Raw genomic sequence first — 19,181 nt, 5'->3', positions numbered from 1 at the left:
ATTTCATTGAACCTAGAGTACACAGATTGAGCTTTGGGCTGGCCAGTGAGCTCTAGGGCTAGGGGTCTGCCTGTCTCCACCTGCCCAGCCCTGGGATTACAGATGCAGCTGCTGAGCCCCCACAAGTGGTGGGATTCAAACTCGGGTCTTCATGCTTGCACTCCTGAGCCCTCCCTATAGTCTTATGTGGTTAGTTCACTTTTGCAGGGTTATTATCAAGAAAAAAAGGTTATACTGGGCCGTGGTGGCTTACAACTTTAATCCCAGCACTCAGGAGGCAGAGGCAGGCAGATGTTTGTGAGTTCGAGGCCAGCCTGGTCTACAATGCAAGTTCCAGGACAGCCAGAGCTGTTGCATAGAGAAACACTTTCCAAAAACATTTTTGAAAAAGAAAAGTAAAAAAGAAAAAAGTAAGTTGTGTCATTGACCCCCACCTTGGGTCTTCCAGTACCTTCAAATGGTCCTCTCTGTCATATTTCCAGAGAGCCAGGGCTCATGCCCAGGCTGTAGCAGATACAGTCCCAACAGTCTATCCAACAAGCTATAATGGGCATGGGGTGAGAAGGGAGAGGAAGAAAAGGAAGTGGAAGAAGAAGAGGAAGAAAAAGGAGAATGGGGAGAAAGAGGAGAAGGAGAGAGAGAAGGGAGAAAGAACTGAGGTGAGGAAGATGAGGAGGGAGAAGGTGGCGGTGGCATGAAGCAGCCAATGGCTGCGGGACAATGACTTCCTTCCTCTTCCTGTCTTCTATCCATCCTTTCTCTTCTCCCTCATTTGGAGCTGGTCCCTCTCTAGAATATGGTGTGAGTGCCACGGAGAAGGGTGCAGGTGTGGCTCAGTTTCAGCACCTACCCACTGCTATCACAAGTGGCCCCTCTCCTGGGGCTCTTCTTCTAACAGTTGGATATGAAATCAGCTGGGAGAGGGGCAGGCCCTTTTGTTTGGGGTTAAGACAAGGCCAAGGAGCCTGCTGTGGCTCTGGCTCCTTAGGAAAAACAAAAAACAAAAGAACCGAACCAAACCAAAACAAAACAAAAAAAAAAATGAAGAAAGTGGTTCTTACCACCCTGACAGTGGCGTCAGACAGTTGTAAGAGTTCCTACTGGAATGTCAATGGTGTGTGTGTGTGTGTGTGTGTGTGTGTGTGTGTGTGTGTGTGTGTGTGTGTGTGTGTATTCTATTCAAGAGTGAGGGATTGGCCCTGGGTGCTGGGACAGGACATCCAGAAAGCAGTCCTGCTTGCACAGGGGCTTGGGGCCCTGCTCAGAGGGCTGTTTGCTTCCTGCAAGTAGCTTCTGAGGAAGAAGATTGTTTATCAGTACTTAGGGTGGGTCAGCTTGGCCTGGGGTGGAGGCGAGTGAAGGTTACCAAGGAGGTCCATGTTTCAAGAGGTTCTTTTGTAGACCCAGAGTGAGATTGCTCCACTCTGACCCTAGGGATATAATGTGAGCTAGCCTCAGGTCTGGGTATTGGGACCCCTATGCTCAGGGTCTGGGTTACTGTTGAGGAAGGCGAGGGTTGCACTGGATGGACCTGCAACCCTAACTCAACAGTGGTTTCAAATTCTGTCTCTGGGGTTGCTGGGACCCATCCCTAAGGACTTCACTCTGTGAGGAAAGTGTTACATTGTCCCCAAGGCCTCAACAAGTAGCAAAGCTGCCTAATATTAGGCTTTCCCAGCTGGGTCTTAATACTCCATAGAGATACGTGAGCCTAGTCTTATCTAGATAGCTACCTCCACGCCTCTTCTGGTGGCAGGGATGGGTTGGGAGTGGTATCAGGAGGTACAGTCAAGCAGGTCAAGGGAAAGGCTGAAGATGGAGAAGCCAGCCTGACGCTGAAGTTAAGGGATATAAACCAGGCTTGGATTTGAAGGGACTGGTGGACATGGGCATCCAAGGGCTGTTCTAGGCTACAGGACCTGATATCGACTTCTGCCCATCTCCCTACAGGTCCCTAGGACTGAGCTGCCTACTCTGACTATAGCTGTGAGAATGGAGGTGGGGCTCTGAGGTCCTGGTCAGGTCCTAGCCAGGTCCTAGCCAGACCCCCCAGTTCTGTCCTGTCAAGTTCTCAAAGTGGGGGCAGCCTGTGGCTTTATCTCTCTCCTGTGACTGGTAGCCATGGTGGTTTCCGGCCAGCAGCTCCTGTTTCCGGAGGCTCAGAGGGGGCCCAGGCGGAGCCTAGAGGGGCAGTGGGGCTGGGTCTGGGTGGCCCCACTGGCTCCGCCTCTGTCTATCTTTGGGAATTTATTTCACGGGCACCACTGGCCAGTACTCCACTGCCTGCCAGCAACCAAAAGCTGTTCTGATCACCCAGGGTTTTCCCTCCCCACCCAGACCCACCAACTAACCCCTGCCTCCTGGCCTCCGGCCCCACCTGCCCTGCTCTGTTCTTAAGGGACTGAGAAGCCTCCAATCACTCCACTGCTATAGCTGTGGAGACAAATGCTGGCCTGCCCTTGACCACAGAGGCCGTGTGGGCCCCTCCTGGCCCACCATGGCACGGCGGCTGCAGGATGAGCTGTCAGCCTTCTTCTTTGAGTATGACACTCCCCGGATGGTGCTGGTGCGAAACAAGAAGGTGGGAGTCATTTTCCGTCTGATCCAGTTGGTGGTTCTGGTCTACGTCATTGGGTGAGTCTAAGTGCCCTCCTCACCCTCTTTGGGCTCCAGTCCTCTACATGTGCCGATCCTCTGAGCTCTGGGGTACTGACTAACCCCTTGTCTCTCTATGCACTGGAAAGCCCTCCTGATGAGCCTCCATGCTATTAGGAAAGAATAGGCCCTTTAACCTACTGTCAAGACGGAGACACTGAGGCGGGTGGGACACACTGCTCTTGGGTGTATGGCGAACAAGAGGCGATGCCATTGTGGGTCCTGAGGAACTGACATTGGGAAGGGTCCTTTCCAGTCAGTGAGCGAGTGGTGCGTACTGCATGAGCCCCTTTCACCTCCAGCTTCCCACATGCAGCTAGTGAGACAAGGCAACACCTATTTTATTAGCCAGAAGATAGGCTCTGCTCCCATCTCTCCAGTCTGAATGAGGGACAGGCTGGGATATCCAGGAATCTGGGGCCTGAAAGACCCTTGGATTCTGAACACTCAGCAACTAGATGGAGGCTTGAAGCAGGAGGTAGCCTCCGTTCTCAAGTGTGACATCTCCTTCCTGGGCACGGGGTCAGCCAACTGGTGAGCCTGGGAACCATGCAAAGGCCATATTTTAAAGTTCAGGCTGGTTGTCTTGGAAGCTAACAGACCTAGCAAATCTTGCATGTGCATGTGTGTTGTATGGGTTAATATCATGATGTCATGCGGATGCACCTGTATCCTATCCATGTCCTATATGTCTATCTAGGCATGTACCAATGACTTTATGCACCTGTTGCTGGATGTGCATGCATATGACTGTGTCCCTGTCTGCCCTGGATCTGAGATCTCCAGGTGCCTGAAGTATCACATGTATAGGGTATCGTGTTTACTCACAGTCATGCTGAAAAGAGCCCCTAGAGGCCCTGGGGTCACTAAAAGTGCTGGACTCTGATGAGAGCCTGCCAACACCCAGCACCCCACCCTGGCTATGCTGTGTGGTTCTGAGGACTCTGTACATTCCCATTTGGGAGACTGAGACTAAGGGCCCGAATAGTTACCCATGTAATGTTGGCCCCTTGGGAGTGTCTAGCACCCAGAACAGCTTTTATTCTGCCTATTGGTCCCCTAAGATTCAGAGCTGGCCAGATGTAGCCAAGGCCAGGACCCTTCTGTTGCTTTTCGGGTTCTGTTCCCTTCTTGCTCACAAGTCAATTTGGTCAAGCTTGAGAAGAAAACTAAGGTCCAGAGAGGAGCCCTGGAATTTCCAGGTCACAGGGCAAATCAGCCTTAGCCCTGGGGCTCTGCTCTGCTCTCTCCCTTCCCACCCCAACGGGGTTTCTAAAGTGCTTCCTAATGGGCACCACTGGCCCTGTGTTGAGCACAAAAGGAGCCTCAAAGTCTACCATTAACTTATGTCTACTTCCTCCAGGAAAGAGAAGTCAGTCTCACCTAGGGAGACCAAAAGGGTTTATCCCTTCTCAGGGCCCAAGGATTCTCTACTGTGTTTTCAGAGCCGTAGCTGTGAACAGTTCCTGGCGGTCAGAATAGCAGGGGCAGTCAACCTACTCCAGCCCCGCCGTAAGATGAGTCCCAACTGCCCCCCAGCTGTGATATGTACCTCCAGTGACAGGAACCTCACCCCTCCTTCTTTCCTTTCTTCTGGCCCAAGATGATCCATCATTTTCAAATGGATGTATCCCTTGTTGGTGTGAGGGGTGAGGGTAACAGAGATGATGGCTGTAACTAGTCTCATTAAAATGCCCGATTCATACAGCAGAGCCCAAGGCAAGATCTTCAGGTCCCCAAACCCAGGCTTCCCTGCCCACTGGAGCTCTTACTAGCTCAGGCTGTGGCTCATCTGTCTCTGTCGCCCTCATCTGGCTCCTGCCTGATGCTACACTGACCCCGACAGATAAGACTCCCAGTTTCCCAATTGTTAACACAGGACAGCAGTTGGAGAGGAGCATGCTCTTCTTTGTGAAGGGAAGGGCTTTGCTCTAAGGATCCTCCTTTTTCCCAGCTGTTTATCTGATTGTCTGGTCCGGTGGGTGCGGCAGGGAAGATGGGAGGCTGGGGGTGGGCGGGGACAGACGATCAAGAGATGCAGTCTCTGGGCACCAGACAGTGCCCATGTTGGAAATGGGCAGCATGGAGGTAGAGAGGGACAGGTGATGAAAGCAGCCTTGAGATTTAGGAAGTCAGTCAGACAGACAGACAGAAAGACAGGCTGAGATGCCAAGGTCTGGAATGGGCTTAGAGAAGGGAAGCTTAGACTGTGGTCTCTATTGGTCACGTTCTCCCTGTAAATGTGAGGCGAGGGGGAAGTAAGAAATTCCAGAAGGCAAAGCCTCTGATGACCCAGATTAAGGTGAAGTCACAGATGAAATGCTCCTATTGGAGGGGTCAATTTATGAGACAGAGTGGTTTAAACCTCTTACTGGAAAGCAGAGGGGAAACAGGAAACAAACTCTGTTGATTTCAAGTGGGCCAGTCTGGCTAAAGAGAGAGACAGAGAGACCCAGTTGAAAAAAAAAAAAAAAAAAAAAAAAAAGAATTGCTTGTTTATTTTTATTTGCTTGTTTTCTGAGACAAGGTCTCTCTACATAGTCCTGGCTCTTCTGGAACTCACTATGTAGACCAGGCTGGCCTCAAACTCACAAACATCCACTTGCCTCTGCCTCCCAAGTGCGTGGATTAAAAGTGTATGCTACCATGCCTGGCTTCAGTTGAATGTTTTCACTGGTGACTGAAACTTGTGTGAGACTTACTTCAAATACCTTAATCTCTACTCTTTTAATTAACTTGTTTTTCATTTATTTGATGCTAGAGATTAGACCCAAGGCCTTGAGCATGCTAAGAACACTCTCTACCATTGAGCTACACACACACACACACACACACACACACAATTCTGACTGGATCAGGCATGGTAGGTGGTATTTACCTATAATCCCAGCACTCAGTAGTCTGGGCAATCATCTCATGAATTCCAGGTTAACCTGGACTACATGGTGAGTTCCAAGCCAGTCTGGAGTACAAGATGATACTGTCTCAAAACAACAACAACAAAAAACCTCACAAGTTTGTGGTCATTATTATTCACAAGATTGCATAATTATCACTTATAATTACATTTCCATCACTCTAAAAAGAAATATTGTATCCCTTAGCAATCAGCCCCCTTTCTCCTCACAACTTGCCTTGCCTATTCTGGGTATTTCCTATAAATAGAACCATACACCATGAGCCTTTTTGTATCTGGTTTCTTTTTTTTTTTCCTTTTTATGTTTTTTCTGGACAAGATTTCTCTGTGTAACAGTCCTCATTGTCCTGGAACTAGCTCTCACAGACCAGGCTGGTTTTGAACTCACAGAGATCCACCTGCTTCTGCCTCCTAAGTGCTGCGATTAAAGGCATGCACTACCATCTCCCAGCATGTATCTGTCTTCTTTTACTTGCCATGTTTGTTATAATGTGTAACCCAATGCTTTTATTATTAAATAATAATTCATGTGTTGATTCATCACGTTTTGTTTTGTTTAGAGTATCTGTGGTTGGACATTTTAGGCTGTTTCTACTTTTTGGCTCTTAGAAGCATTGCTACCCTGAGTGTTTGTGTATCAGTACTTTGGTGGACACATTTTTTTTTCTTCAAGGTTTATATCTAGTAGTGGGATCAGGTCAAGGGAAATCCCATGTTCAAAGTTTTGCGGAACTATGGAGCTGTTTTTCAGACAATCTTATGGCATCAGAGATACCTTCAAGATGTCTGGTGTAGAAGGTGGGTGTGGGTCCCCAAATATATTGGTCACCTCTCTTGTAGCTGTGACAAAAGCAGGTAAAGGTAGAAGAGTTTGTTTTGGCTCGTGGTTTGAGGACACATCTATCATGATGGTGATGGCCTGGTGGTGACAGCAACTCTGGCGGTGGCAGCAGGAGTGTGGGGTAACTGTCTCCCTGTCTCCACAGTCAGGAAGCAGAGAATACGGGATTCCACTTGCTTTCTCCTTTATATTCAGTTTGCCGCACTGCACTGCCCACATTCAGAGTGACTGTCCCCTGTGGGATAAAACCCTCCCTTGAAATGTCCTCTGCCAGAGCTGGGGATGTAGTTCATTTGCATGCACAATGCCCTGCCTTGGGTCCCCAGACACATACACAAGGAGGTGCGTCCTAGCACGTAGCAGGTGGAGGCAGAAGCTCAAGGTTGTCCTTGGCAACATAGTGAGTTTGAGGTCAAGCTGGGATGTATAAAAGCTTGTCTTGAACCGCCCAAACATCAAACCCAACTTCCTCTCCAAACAATTCGCTTTATTACTTTTGAATTCAACCTCATTCAAGTTCTCAGGACAGAGGCAGAATGAGGCCAGATTTGTTGCCAGTATATAACATGAATGGCTCAGATGGCCCAGTTCCTGAAAGAGTTTTAGTTTCAGTGAGACCTCCTGATCTGGGTCCCCCACTGTCTGCATTTTTCTTAGCTTTCTTGTCTCCTAAATTCCCACCAGAATGGCCTATTAAGCTCTGGTTACAACATTCAAGGGCTTCTCTAGCCCAAAGCTCTAAACTTTCCCCAAAGACCCAAGGTTTACATGATCAGGCTCACCAAAGCAATGGCCCCGATCCTCAGGACCCAGATTTGTACTTAGGAAGGGTCCTCTACAGGAACAGCACTGACAGGAAGTATGTGTAGCATAGAAGGGGAGTCCCTAAGCAGGGCAGTGGTGGTGCAAGTCTTTAATCCTAGGACTCGGGAGGCAGAAACAGCTGAAGCTCTGAGTTTAAGGCCAGCCTGGTCTACAGAGTCAGCTCCAGGACATCTGGGACCATTACATAGAGAAACCCTGTCTAAAAAAACAACAAAAAAGGGAGGTGAATCACTACACATAGATACAGGGCAGGTAGTGTAATGATGGCCATCTACATGCTGAAGAGAATGTGAGTCTGATAGCTGACCAGTCCATGAAACTAAATACCTCAGGGATTCCAATGTGGTACTGGGGTACCGGAAGATTCCTGGAGGGCCACTAGTCCTTGGCTCACATTAGAAAACCAAAGAAGCTGGGGTCTGACAAAGGCTTCATCAGGGTGGCAGCAGCTGCAGTAGACACAGACTCAGGAGGAAGTGAAAGCAGGCAGACCACACTGCTTTTGCTCTGACCTCTTTATCTCTGGCCTGTTGAAAGGCACTTCTCATTCTGAGTTAACTTCCCCTCTTGGTTAACTCTCTGTGGGCACGTCCTGAGGCGAGTCTCCCAGGTGACTCCAGATGCAATCAAGGTGACAATATCAATCAGCACACCAAGCAACCAGAGAGGCCAACAGTCTGTTCAGACTTCTTGAAGGCAGGCTCCTGGGGTTTGCTCACTTCTGTAGTTTTAGTGTTGAGAACAATGGCCGACTCCAAATACGGGCTTGATGCACACGTGTTTGCATCAAGTTATTGAGTGACTAACTAAATGTATAGGGCTGGGTTGTAGAGGCCGACCACCGATGTGGAGGTGGATCTTGGGACAAGGGTACCTGTGACAGCTCACCCAGAGCTCTGCCCTCCCAGGGGAACAGGGACGATTTGATGAGAGATTTTCATTTTTATGTGTCTTGAGTACACAACCTTGTTAAGTTGAGCGAGCAGAACCTTCAAAGTTGGACATCCTCTGTTTAACTGAGGAAGTTGGGGCTCAGAGTTCAGTCTCTAGTCTGAAGTCATACATGTGGCGAAAGGCAAGTCTAGTACTTAAACATGGCCACTTCACTGTGTGTCCCTTTCCCAGGGACCACTGGAAAGGGATTCCCAGGGGAGGTGAAGAGACTGGTAAGGGTCATCCCTGGAAGAGGAGGGGCCTCAGAAGATGCTGGTGTCTTTGACCTCAGACCTCTTTGATGGCCTTCCCAGAGTAGTAACCATAAGACCAGGTCAAGACATGACTTTGGGGAAGATGCTCAGTAGTTAAGAGTGTGTACCACTCTTGTAGTGAACTAAGTTCAGGTTCCAGCACCTAGGTCAGGCAGGCAGCTCATACTCGCCTATAATTCTGGCTCCACAAGATTCATTGCCTTCTCTTGGTCTTCATGGCTATCTATAGTCAAGTGTTCAACTCCCCCCAACACAACACATACATACACAGTTAAAAATAAAATCTTTTTAAAAAAGACATGGCTTTGGAATGACAGGCCTGCTGCCAGCATGCCAAAGCTATTATTACCAGGGCAGAGGTCACAAATACCAGATTTGACATTTCCTTTTGACCTGCCAAGACCAGAAGCCCCAAGGGCAGTCACAGCCCAGAAATTGTATTGACCCCAACACACAGCTAAGGCAGGAGAGGAACTCTGGGGAGACACACCCAGCACTGCACAACCCTGTGTCTGCAGGGAGGCCTCCAGCCCTGGATCACCCCTGTTTGACTTCTGACCTTTGGGAGGGGAGTGTGCACGGACTTCAGTTTCTCTACCTATTGAGTGACCTTTTGCTATTGGGCAAAGAGAAATAGAGGTTCTGAGGACGGAGGTGTGAAAAGGAAACCGGTGGCTTCTTGGGGGAGGGCTCAGAGTGTGCAACAAACCCCTCCTCCATAGCAACAAATCCCTCCTCCATAGCAACAAATCTCTCCTCCATAGCAAAAAGCCCCTCTTCCATAATAGCCCCTTTAAGCTGGAGTACAAGACAGGGGTGTGACTGCAGAAAGGGACAGTGGGGATGGGGAACCCCTCTCCCTGAGCGATTCCCAACGGGCAGCCTCAGAATTTAAACCTTTGTTATGCGTCGCCTGTTGCTCTTTGTGGGCTGCAGGGGGCAGCAATGACCACACTTTGGCTTGGAAGAGGGACAAGTTCCAAAGCCGGCTTTCGGAGGGGAGAGGCTTAAAGTTGCAACAGGACTCCTTTCCTGTGACCCAGGACAGGGAAGTCAGTGACTCTGGGCCTAAGGCTTGGAGAACCTTGTCCCCAGAGGAGAAGGTTTGATGATCGTTGTCTAGGTAAGGCAGAGGACGGAGGGAGCAGAGCATATTCACCTACGGTCTTCTTCCCGGGGAGGGCTGCGGTTCATGTGCCAGTGGGCAACACACCTTGAATCTACTCCAACAGTTTCTTCTAAAGGGAGAGGCTACCACTGGAGAGATGTGAGACACAAAACTCTCAGCGTAAGCAGCAGGTATGAAACCTAAGCTCGTTCTCACAATGGAAGGGACTTCATCCGTTCTCACAATGGAAGGGACTTCATTGGCTCACGTTCTAGTAAAGCCCAGAATTTTTTTCCCCTCCCCCAAGGGCCTGCAGCAACATGGTTAGGAATCTGGTCCTCTCCATCTCCTGGTTCCATCCTCAGGCTGGTACTTAGAGATGGCAAAAATGGCTAACGGCAGTGTTGACCTCACAGCCTCCTTGCTTAGCCACCCGGCACAGTGGAAGTTTCTTTCCTAGTAAATCCCAGGAAAAAAAAGAATCTGGTTCTGCTATTGACACTCTTTTAATGGCAATTAGACTCTTTACTTCTGCTAGAAAGGCAGGACATTGATTGACATGTCTTGGCCATATGCCCATCCCTGGGAGTGAGGTGAGTCCCACTGAACTTCCTGGATTAAACCTGAGCCACTTACACAGCAGCCTGAGGGAGGGAGCTGGAGGCTGCGGGAGGGAAGGTTATGGCCTTTAGCCCCATATCCTGGCTTCTCTCTCATCCGCACTGTTCTCCTTCCCACTTTCTACCCAGTAATGACAGATGAATTCTACACAGCTTCTGCTAGGCACCAGCCCACAGCCTAAGCAACTTCTCTGCACGAACTCGCTTAACATAAACAAGCCCTAATATTGTTCCCGTTTTATAGATAAGGAAGAGGAAGGACCCACTCCAAACCTCACAGCACTGAGGAGTAGGGCTGGCTGGGAGAGAAAGCCAGACTCCCGGGCAGTCTTCACACTTTTCTGGAAGTTGTGTGGGAAGAAATTGGGTGTTGTGAAGGAGCACTGGGGTCAAGAACTGGCCAGTTGGCCCTGAAATACAGCTCTGTGGAGCGAGAGAATTAGGAGGGACAGTCAGTCAGTAGCTGCATGGATTGGCCTCCATGGCAGAGTTGTAGTGGTGGTAATTTAGACCCAGGCCAGCAGGGGGCGACAGGCAAGGCTGTCCTGCCTCACGGAAACTACTTGGGAACCAAAGCTCAGAAACATATCTGAGAACAGGAGGTGGTCCGGAGGATGCCAGAAAGGATAGAGGCTCTTACAACCACTTGTATCCTTGGATGTCCTGCCCGACACTGTACAGAATCCTAACTCCCCTGTCTTCCCTGGACCTGACAGGTGGGTGTTCGTCTATGAAAAGGGATACCAGACTTCAGGCGGCCTCATCAGCAGTGTGTCTGTGAAGCTCAAGGGCCTGGCTGTGACCCAGCTCCAGGGCCTGGGACCCCAGGTCTGGGACGTGGCTGACTATGTCTTCCCAGCCCAGGTGAGCTGGCTCAGGCCTGCACCATCCTCCCTCCTACAAGCCGTGACTCAAGGCTCCCTGAAGGGCTAGACCAGCTTCCTGCTCTCCGGACCTCAGTCTCCCTTACTGTGAGACTGATCTTTCCCTTCACAGTTATGCCTTGGGATATGGTGTCTGCTGGGTGTCGGGTGGGCTCCAGAGCCCTGTTAGGGCAGTGTTTAGATGCTTGGGGCTGTTCTACCAACTCTGCCTGTCATCTCCCTGCCCTTTACTTCCAGGGTGACAGCTCCTTTGTAGTTATGACCAATTTCATCGTGACCCCCCAGCAGGCTCAAGGCTATTGTGCAGAGGTGAGGACTCCGCCCCTCTCCTGGACCCACAGGGGAGATAACATGATGGAATCCCTTGGGCCTTGGTGGTGATGTGGGAGGAGCTTTCTGATGAGGTTATGATGTAATGTTGGGCAGAGAGTCACACAAAATAACCGTCAGTCACTGTTAGTCCCATTGCTGGGCATTGTGCCTCTCCGTCCCAACCTTCAGTTCCCTGCCAGCAGACACCAGCACTCAGCAACTGGACAGAAACCTAGGATAAGTGTGGGAGAAGGAGGCTGGGAGCAAGGGTCTGTCACAGAATCTGAGATTTTGCTCCATGTCTACACTGTGGTCCTGGGGGTGGGGCAGGAGACGGTCCTCCCTAGGACCACATCACAGGGCCTGGGGCCAGCACTTCTCCCATCCCCCAGAACCCAGAAGGTGGCATTTGCCAGGAGGACAATGGGTGCACTCCGGGAAAAGCAGAAAGGAAGGCCCAAGGTAAGACCAGCCCCTTTCTGTCACCTCCACAACCACGTTGCCTGTGTCTGCCTCTCTGTACTCCACATCTCTCCAAACTGTTCCCCACCGAGAGAGTCTATCCTGCTCTCATCCTGGCTCTCGGCTCCCATGCTGCAGAAGTCCACCATGAGGTGGGAGCCCAGAGGCTGCTCTCTTGCTACAGGTATTCGCACAGGCAAATGCGTGCCCTTCAATAGCACAGTGAAGACCTGTGAGATCTTTGGCTGGTGTCCTGTGGAGGTGGATGACAAGATCCCAAGGTAACTGATGTCCTGTCCCTCCAGGGAGCTAGAGATAGGGTCCTGACCCACAGATATCTGTATCTGGCAAGAATGGGTTCTTTATATTTCTGATCCCATCCCTCACCCTATCCAGGCCTATCTAGGGGCCTGTAAGTCCGTGCCCCATCTGGAGTGTGGCCACCCCAACCCCACCACACATCAATGCATGCTACAGGGGAGCCCCTGTGTTCCCTACTATTTGCCAAGCCCTTTCAGCCATGCAAACACTCTTGGGGAGGGGCACTGAGTGAGTGCTGTTTTCCCCAGACCTGCTCTTCTCCGTGAGGCTGAGAACTTCACCCTCTTCATCAAGAACAGCATCAGCTTTCCACGCTTCAAGGTCAACAGGTTCGTGGGAAAGGAAGGCAGAGGTGCAGGTGGCTTGAAGCAGCTGCAGCCGCTCTCAGTACAGTCTCCCTCCATCCCAGCTGCTTGCACTCCGGAGACAGCAGCCTTGGCAGACCTCCTGCAGGCTGACGGTTTGGGAAGGGGGATACTCTAGAATTCTTGAGGGTCCTTAGAGCTGAGTGGAGTGAGAACCCTCCCAGCTGGCACATGGCTGCTACCCATGCCTTCCACACAGGCGCAACCTGGTGGAGGAGGTGAATAACACCTACATGAAGAAATGCCTCTACCACAAGACCCTGCATCCACTGTGCCCAGTCTTCAGCCTTGGATATGTGGTGCAAGAGTCAGGCCAGGACTTCCGCAGCCTGGCTGTGAATGTAAGGATGGGATGGGGTTGTGCCAGCAAGGAGAGTGCAGCTCAGGGTCATAATACATGCCTGCCAGCCCTATCCTGCCTCCCAAACCTCCCTGGCACAGGCCGTGTGTGTGCATGGGACTGTGCTCTAGTACAAGAGCCCCTGGGGGTCCTCTGTAGGGTCTGGTCTGATCCTGCCATGGAGGACGTGTTAAAAATAAAGAGATGTGGGCAGACAGCATTATCTAGATGCTCAGTGGTCCCTCCCTCCCTCCCTCCCTCCCTTCTTCCCACCCTTCCTTCCCCTCTACCTTCCTTCATACATCCCTCCCTTCCTTCTTCTCCCCTCTCTTCCTTTTTGTTGTTTGGAGTCAGGGTCTCCCTCTGTAGCCTAGGATAGCCCCACACTCCTAATCCCCCTGCATCTGCCTACATAATGAAGAGCACAGGAGTGCGTCACCATGCCGTTTATTTTTTAATTATTTTTTCTGCTGAGGATGGGCCTTATGTACGTTCAGTAGAAACCCCTAGCCCCAAGCTGTACCATAGCCTAAAATCACCTGGCTACTTTGTGTTTTCCTGTGGTGGGGATGAAACTCAGGGCTTCACATGTCCCTGGATTCCAAGACCACAGTCCCTTTGCAAGGCTCTGGATCCAAATCCTGCTCTGCCTCCCAACCAGAGTGTGTCCTCAGATGGGTCCCTTAGTTCAGCAGGTCTGAGAACTCCACTGAAGACACTGATAGCGCCATTCCCGTGGCGGTGCTGTGAAGCTCAAACGAGCACACACCTGCAAGTTAGCACCTAGCTCTGCCCGGCACGGGGCACCCTACATCCTGTGCTTGCCGGGTCCTTCTTGTGCTTGCTCCTGCAGCTGCCAATGCGGGGATGGCAACCCGCTCCTTTTCTGTGAGGTCACCAACAAGCCCCACTCACGACACACTTGTGTATGGCAGAAGTCTGCAGGTGTTTGCTTTCCAGAGCTACGTGGAGGTGGAAGCAGCCAGACAGTGGTTAACTGTGGGTGTTCACGCCTCTGTCTGACCCTATAGGGTCATCAGGATTTACAGTCCACCCTGTTGCTAGAATTCACACCTGCCCTTACCCACTGAGTGTGGGGATCTCTGCCCCTGCCTCCATGCTGATCTGTTCAGCTAGCTCCCTGCCCACTTCTCTGATCACCTCTCCGCTCTTGGCCTGAGTCACCCCCCTGTCCTGTTTCCTGCCTCACTTCATTTTCTGAAGTGTTTTCTCCCCAGATGTCTAGTTCAAAGGCTGCTTGCTTGTCTCCCACACCACTGTGACTTGAGCCAGGAACTGAGAAACAGTGATGAGAGCCAGATGGCTCTGTCCCCTTGGACCTGACAGTCAGTCTTAGAGGAGAGAGGTCAATAAGTAATTACACAGAATACGCATATGACAAGCCAGGTGTGCTAGGACACACCTGTGATTCCAGCACACAGGAGGCAGACGCAGGAGGATAAGGAGTTCAAGGTCAGCCTAGGCTACACAGTGATGCCCAATCTCAAGAAACTAAGGAACTGGAGAGAAGGCTCAGCAGTTAAAAGCACTTGGTAGCCTAATGATTGGAATTTACTCCCTGGTCCTATATGGCAGAAGGAGAAAGTCTACCCTTGCAAGTTGTCCTCTGCCCTCCAAAGTCATACTGTACACAAGGGTGAATTTATCTACACACAAAATTAATAAATAATGTCAAACAATTTTTTTTAAAGAGAGGGCAGGCACCAACTGTGAGACAGTTTTGTTGTTGTTGTTGTTTGCTTGTTTGCTCTTTTAAACTCATGAAGCCATCTTGCCCGTCTAGACAGGCGTTTTATACTCCTGAGCCCAGATCTTGTGTGCTTGTGTCCTTGGCAGGGCGGGGTGGTTGGCATCACCATCGACTGGGAGTGTGACCTGGATTGGCACGTGCGGCACTGCAAACCCATCTACCAATTCCATGGACTGTATGGGGAGAAAAATCTGTCTCCAGGCTTCAACTTCAGGTACCTGACAGTCTCCTGCCTATTTCTGGAATGCCACAGGTCGACAAATGTTGCCAGAGGGGACCAGAGGACCCTGGATGGCATCCATCCTGTGTGACTTGTCAAATAGGAAGCCAGCAACAAGACCTTAAAGGCTTGAGTTCCCCAGCCCTAGATCTTGGGTCCTTGGAGGTCTGCCTGGTGGGAGTCAGGAAAGGGCTGAGTGGAAGAAGACTTAGTCATTCTCCTTGGGCAATGCTGGAGGGCCTCTTCCTAAGACTCTGGCACTCAAGGTGGCTTTACCACCGTCTCCTACCACCCCCTGCCCCAGGTTTGCCCGGCATTTTGTGCAGAATGGGACAAACCGTCGTCACCTCTTCAAGGTGTTTGGGATTCGTTTTGACATCCTCGTGAATGGTAAGGTAGGTGTTCCATATGAAGGGATGGCCACCAAGGCACCCTCCTGCTTTGGATGTCTGTTGTTACAGATACAAAGTGGAATGGGATGGTTGTGTTCAGAGATCTGCTTCCAATGACCATGGACATGGGGGATGGCTCTGTCCCAGCTTCGAGCCACTGACATGGCTCCCCTGCCATCTCCTTGGGTCCGGGGAAGCAAAGCCAAGGACAAAGCCCAGGTTTACTGACCAGGAGCTGGCTCTTGGGAGAACCAGAGCCCTGGACCATAGGCAGTGGGGAGACTTTAGAGTTGAGGGGGCAGGGCTTGACCTTTTCTAGCTGGGTCCTTTCTGTTGACCCGGTTCTCCTCTGGGCCCTGCCACCAGGCCGGGAAGTTTGACATCATCCCTACTATGACTACCATTGGCTCTGGGATTGGCATCTTTGGAGTGGTAAGTGCTGGGCACACATGTTTGCTCTGCTGGGTTTCAGCCTCTCTTCTTCTACATTCAGTAGCAGAACCCCAAAATAAGACCATAGGTTCCTATCATTATTGAGGCAGCAACTGCTTTCCCCACCACCCTAGACCTACCGTGTACCTGGGGAAACTGAGTCTCAGAGGTAAGAGAGAGGTGGGGTGGAGCTGACTTGGTCCCAGGAGGGATTTGGAGCACATTATCCTGTCTTCAGGAAACTGGGGTCTGGAGTGGCTTGATTCAGCCAGGACCACAGTCAGCAGGGACCACTGTGGGACATGGAAAGTCGATATGGATGGTCAATATCTGCCCTAGATTCCTATTCTCCACCCCTGCTCTCCCTGTCCTCAGGCCACAGTTCTTTGTGACCTCTTATTGCTCCACATCCTGCCCAAGAGGCACTACTACAAACAGAAGAAGTTCAAGTACGCCGAGGACATGGGGCCTGGGGAGGTAAGAGAACTTCTGAACTTCTTGAGCAGGGCTCTTCAAAAACCTCAAGCTTGTGTGCCTGTATTGGCAGGCTCTGTCCTGCAGGACTCAGCGCTGCAGGCCGGGACTTCTGGGGCCTGACTTGCATTCCCACATTGCATACACAGGGTGAACGTGACCCCGCGGCCACCAGCTCCACTCTGGGCCTGCAGGAGAACATGAGGACCTCCTGACCTCAGCCTTGGGTTCTGGACTTGACTCAGTGTGTGACTTCCGGCTAGGGCTGGTGGCTTCGAGCCAGGGCAGAGACCATTCCCAGGGGCTTTCCTACCGGACAGACACCAAGTTGCCCCCCACCCCCACCCCAGTTCAGAGTGGTGACGGGCAAGACACTGCAATTCAGAGCTCTGGGTCCAATTCCACACGTCCCCTCCTGAGGGATGCCCCCTCCAGTTTCAGCCACTCTGGGTCTATATGGTTGGGCTCCTCATACACCTATACCCTAGCTTTGTGACAACGTCTCAGGCTTTCACTGTCCATCCCAGGGCTTCACCTGCCTAGATTTGTGCTCTTCCACATGGAAGCCACTAGCCAGATGTGACAATTTGAACTTAAATTAATTAAAATATAATAAAAAATATGCCTCAGTTGACCTAGCTAAGTGGACACATGTGGCCCACGACTATCAAACTGGACAGCAGAGGATGCTTTCCATTGAAAGATGTTCCAAAGGAATTCCCCAGGAGGCTCAGCAACAGTGCAGGTGCCGGGCACACATCCCACCTAAAAACAGAGACACAGGCCACTTTGTGCCTGAGGCTTAAGAATGGCTCTCCCGGAACTTTCTGGCTCTTAAGCTCCTATCCAGGCTTGGGTCAGCACCAATTGGCAGGTGTAGGCACTGAGCAGGGTCTCAAACACCCCCAGCAAGTGTGTAGTGTGCCACACAGGAATTCACAAGCCCCCAGGTGCACACGCCCCCTGTACATACAACTCTCCGCCCCCGCTGTGGATTGGAACAGCTTGGGTACTGCAAGTGCAGCCATCTGAACACACCTACACCCCCAGGCAGGGACACATGGTCTCCATACAGTGTCACCCCCATGGGACAATGCTCCTTACTGGGGGAGTCAGGCCAGGACAGCCCTGCCAGTCACAGAACCTTACTCAGCTACCTCGGGTGGAGGTGTAAGCCTGGTGAATCCTGGCTCCTTGCCTGTGGCCCAGACCCAGCTTCCACAGCTTGCCCGGCTTGGTTGGAACATGAAGGCTGAGGAGGCAAGGGGTGGGGCACAATAAAAAAAGAAATGAGGACAAATTTCTGTCTTCTTTGCTTTCCTTTCAAACCCTTCTGAAGTTCAGAGTGCTCACCTGTGAGACACACAGTTGAGCTGAGCTTCTGAGATTCCTGTGGGCGGGCTGGTGAGGGGTGCCTGAGCCCAGCTGGGTCAGTGAGCTCACAGCAGTCCCTGTGCCCCATCTCTGCACAGGACAGGGCACCAGCACTCTTCCAAATCCTGAGGAAGCTCTTCTCCTGGCTGTGGGGCAGTTGAACTCCCCAGAAGCAAATAAGGTTGAGAGAGGGACTTGTTGTCCCAGGGGTGAGATTTGGGGGTACTTCCACAAAGGAAGGGAGGCTTGTGGCTGGAGAGGGGAGAAGGATTCATGTGGACATGCCTTCTAGCCTGGGCTCACAGCCAGCCAGGGGATCTGAGTACCTTGCTCTGTCTAAACCAGCTTGAATGGCACAATTTCTGAACAGCACAATTTCTTATGCTGTGCTGTTCAATGTGGCGGCCACTTGCCAAGGGAGCCAATAAACACTTGGAGTCGTTTCACTTTTTAATGTTTTTGTTGTTGTTGTTTTGTTTTTTGAGACAGGGTTTCCCTGTAGCTTTGGAGCCTGTCCTGGAATCAGCTCTTGTAGATCAGGCTGACCTTGAACTCACAGAGATCCACCTGCTTCTGCCTCCCGAGTGCCTCTGCCTCTTGAGTGCACCACTACCACCCGGCCTTTTTAATGTTTTTTAAACAGTGCCTTGTTATGTGGCTCAAGCTGGTCTGAAATTCACGATCCTCTTGTCTCGGCTTCTCAAATGCTGGAATCACAGGGATTTGGCACCATATCTAGTTCTTACTTTTGATTTACCAAAATAGCTGTATGAAGCCAGTGGCTAGCAGAGTGGACAGCACGGGCCAGTTGTTCTCTCAGACCTTGACTTTCTGCCACCTTCCCCAGACAAGAACCTTCCATCCTCCTCTTTCCCAGCCCCCAAAGCCTGTGCCTCCTGTCTCTTTCCTCCTGAGTGGCAGAAAAAAAAAGTGATCCAACCAGCCCAGATACCTCCAGCCAGGGTGGCGTCCTCTCTCTCACCCTGTGCCCTGCGTGTTTTCGTCTCTTGCCTCCCTCTGGCTCAGGTTCTGTTGTAGATCAGCCTACTCCCTCTTCACTGCCACCCTTCCAGAAAGACCAGTTCATCCTTGTCTGCAACTAGCCTCCACCCCCAGCACCTGCAGATGCCTTTGCTAAGGTCACTAGCAGAGTCCTTGATGCAAACTCCACAGGAACCCTTAGGCTTGCGTTTAACAATTATTCAAAGATTCCTTATCTTTGTGCCCAGTGTAGCCTCTCCTGACTTCCTGGCAGGCCTGGAGTGTCGTGGAAGAAGGCCTCTTGCAGTTCTCACACAGCTCACCCTGTGTCCTTTGCAAGTGGCCTCTCGCCAAGAGTCCCCTGTGTCTTAGGGGTACTGCAACCTCTGCGAGGGTTGGGGTAAGAGAGATATAAGTGAAGTGCCCAGGACAGTGCCTGGTACCCACAAGCACTCATTGTTTCTGGACATACACACACATATACATACATAGTCTTGGTGGTACAGCACTTGCTCCTTGGTTGGGCACGTGGCTGCCTATAATGGAGGTTGCATTTCCATGTTCTATCTCTTGCAACTGGGTCTGGTCATGTGACAAAATCTAAAGTAGTGGAATGTATGGGGGAACGTTCTGTGGCACTTTCTGGGCACTTCCTTTAAGGAAGAATTGAGCTGAAGAG

General features: G+C 51.1%; 1 protein-coding gene across 1 annotated transcript; it reads left to right on the top strand.

The window, feature by feature from the left end:
- The first annotated feature begins 2,257 nt into the window (after window positions 1-2,257).
- On the top strand, window positions 2,258-17,447 carry P2rx1 (purinergic receptor P2X 1). Its single transcript, XM_048448691.3, has 12 exons — window positions 2,258-2,634; window positions 10,891-11,038; window positions 11,296-11,367; window positions 11,763-11,832; window positions 12,017-12,113; window positions 12,402-12,482; window positions 12,718-12,859; window positions 14,716-14,843; window positions 15,154-15,244; window positions 15,608-15,673; window positions 16,049-16,150; window positions 16,297-17,447. The coding sequence occupies exons 1-12, from the start codon at window positions 2,498-2,500 to the stop codon at window positions 16,360-16,362; spliced, it is 1,200 nt and encodes a 399-aa protein (XP_048304648.3). The 5' UTR covers window positions 2,258-2,497; the 3' UTR covers window positions 16,363-17,447.
- The last annotated feature ends 1,734 nt before the right edge of the window (window positions 17,448-19,181 follow it).

Source organism: Myodes glareolus, chromosome 9, assembly GCF_982192425.1.
Source record: "Myodes glareolus chromosome 9, mMyoGla1.1, whole genome shotgun sequence".
Taxonomy (NCBI): domain Eukaryota; kingdom Metazoa; phylum Chordata; class Mammalia; order Rodentia; family Cricetidae; genus Myodes; species Myodes glareolus.
The sequence above is the reverse complement of the archived record's forward strand: the minus strand, read 5'-3'. Positions and strand labels throughout refer to the sequence as shown.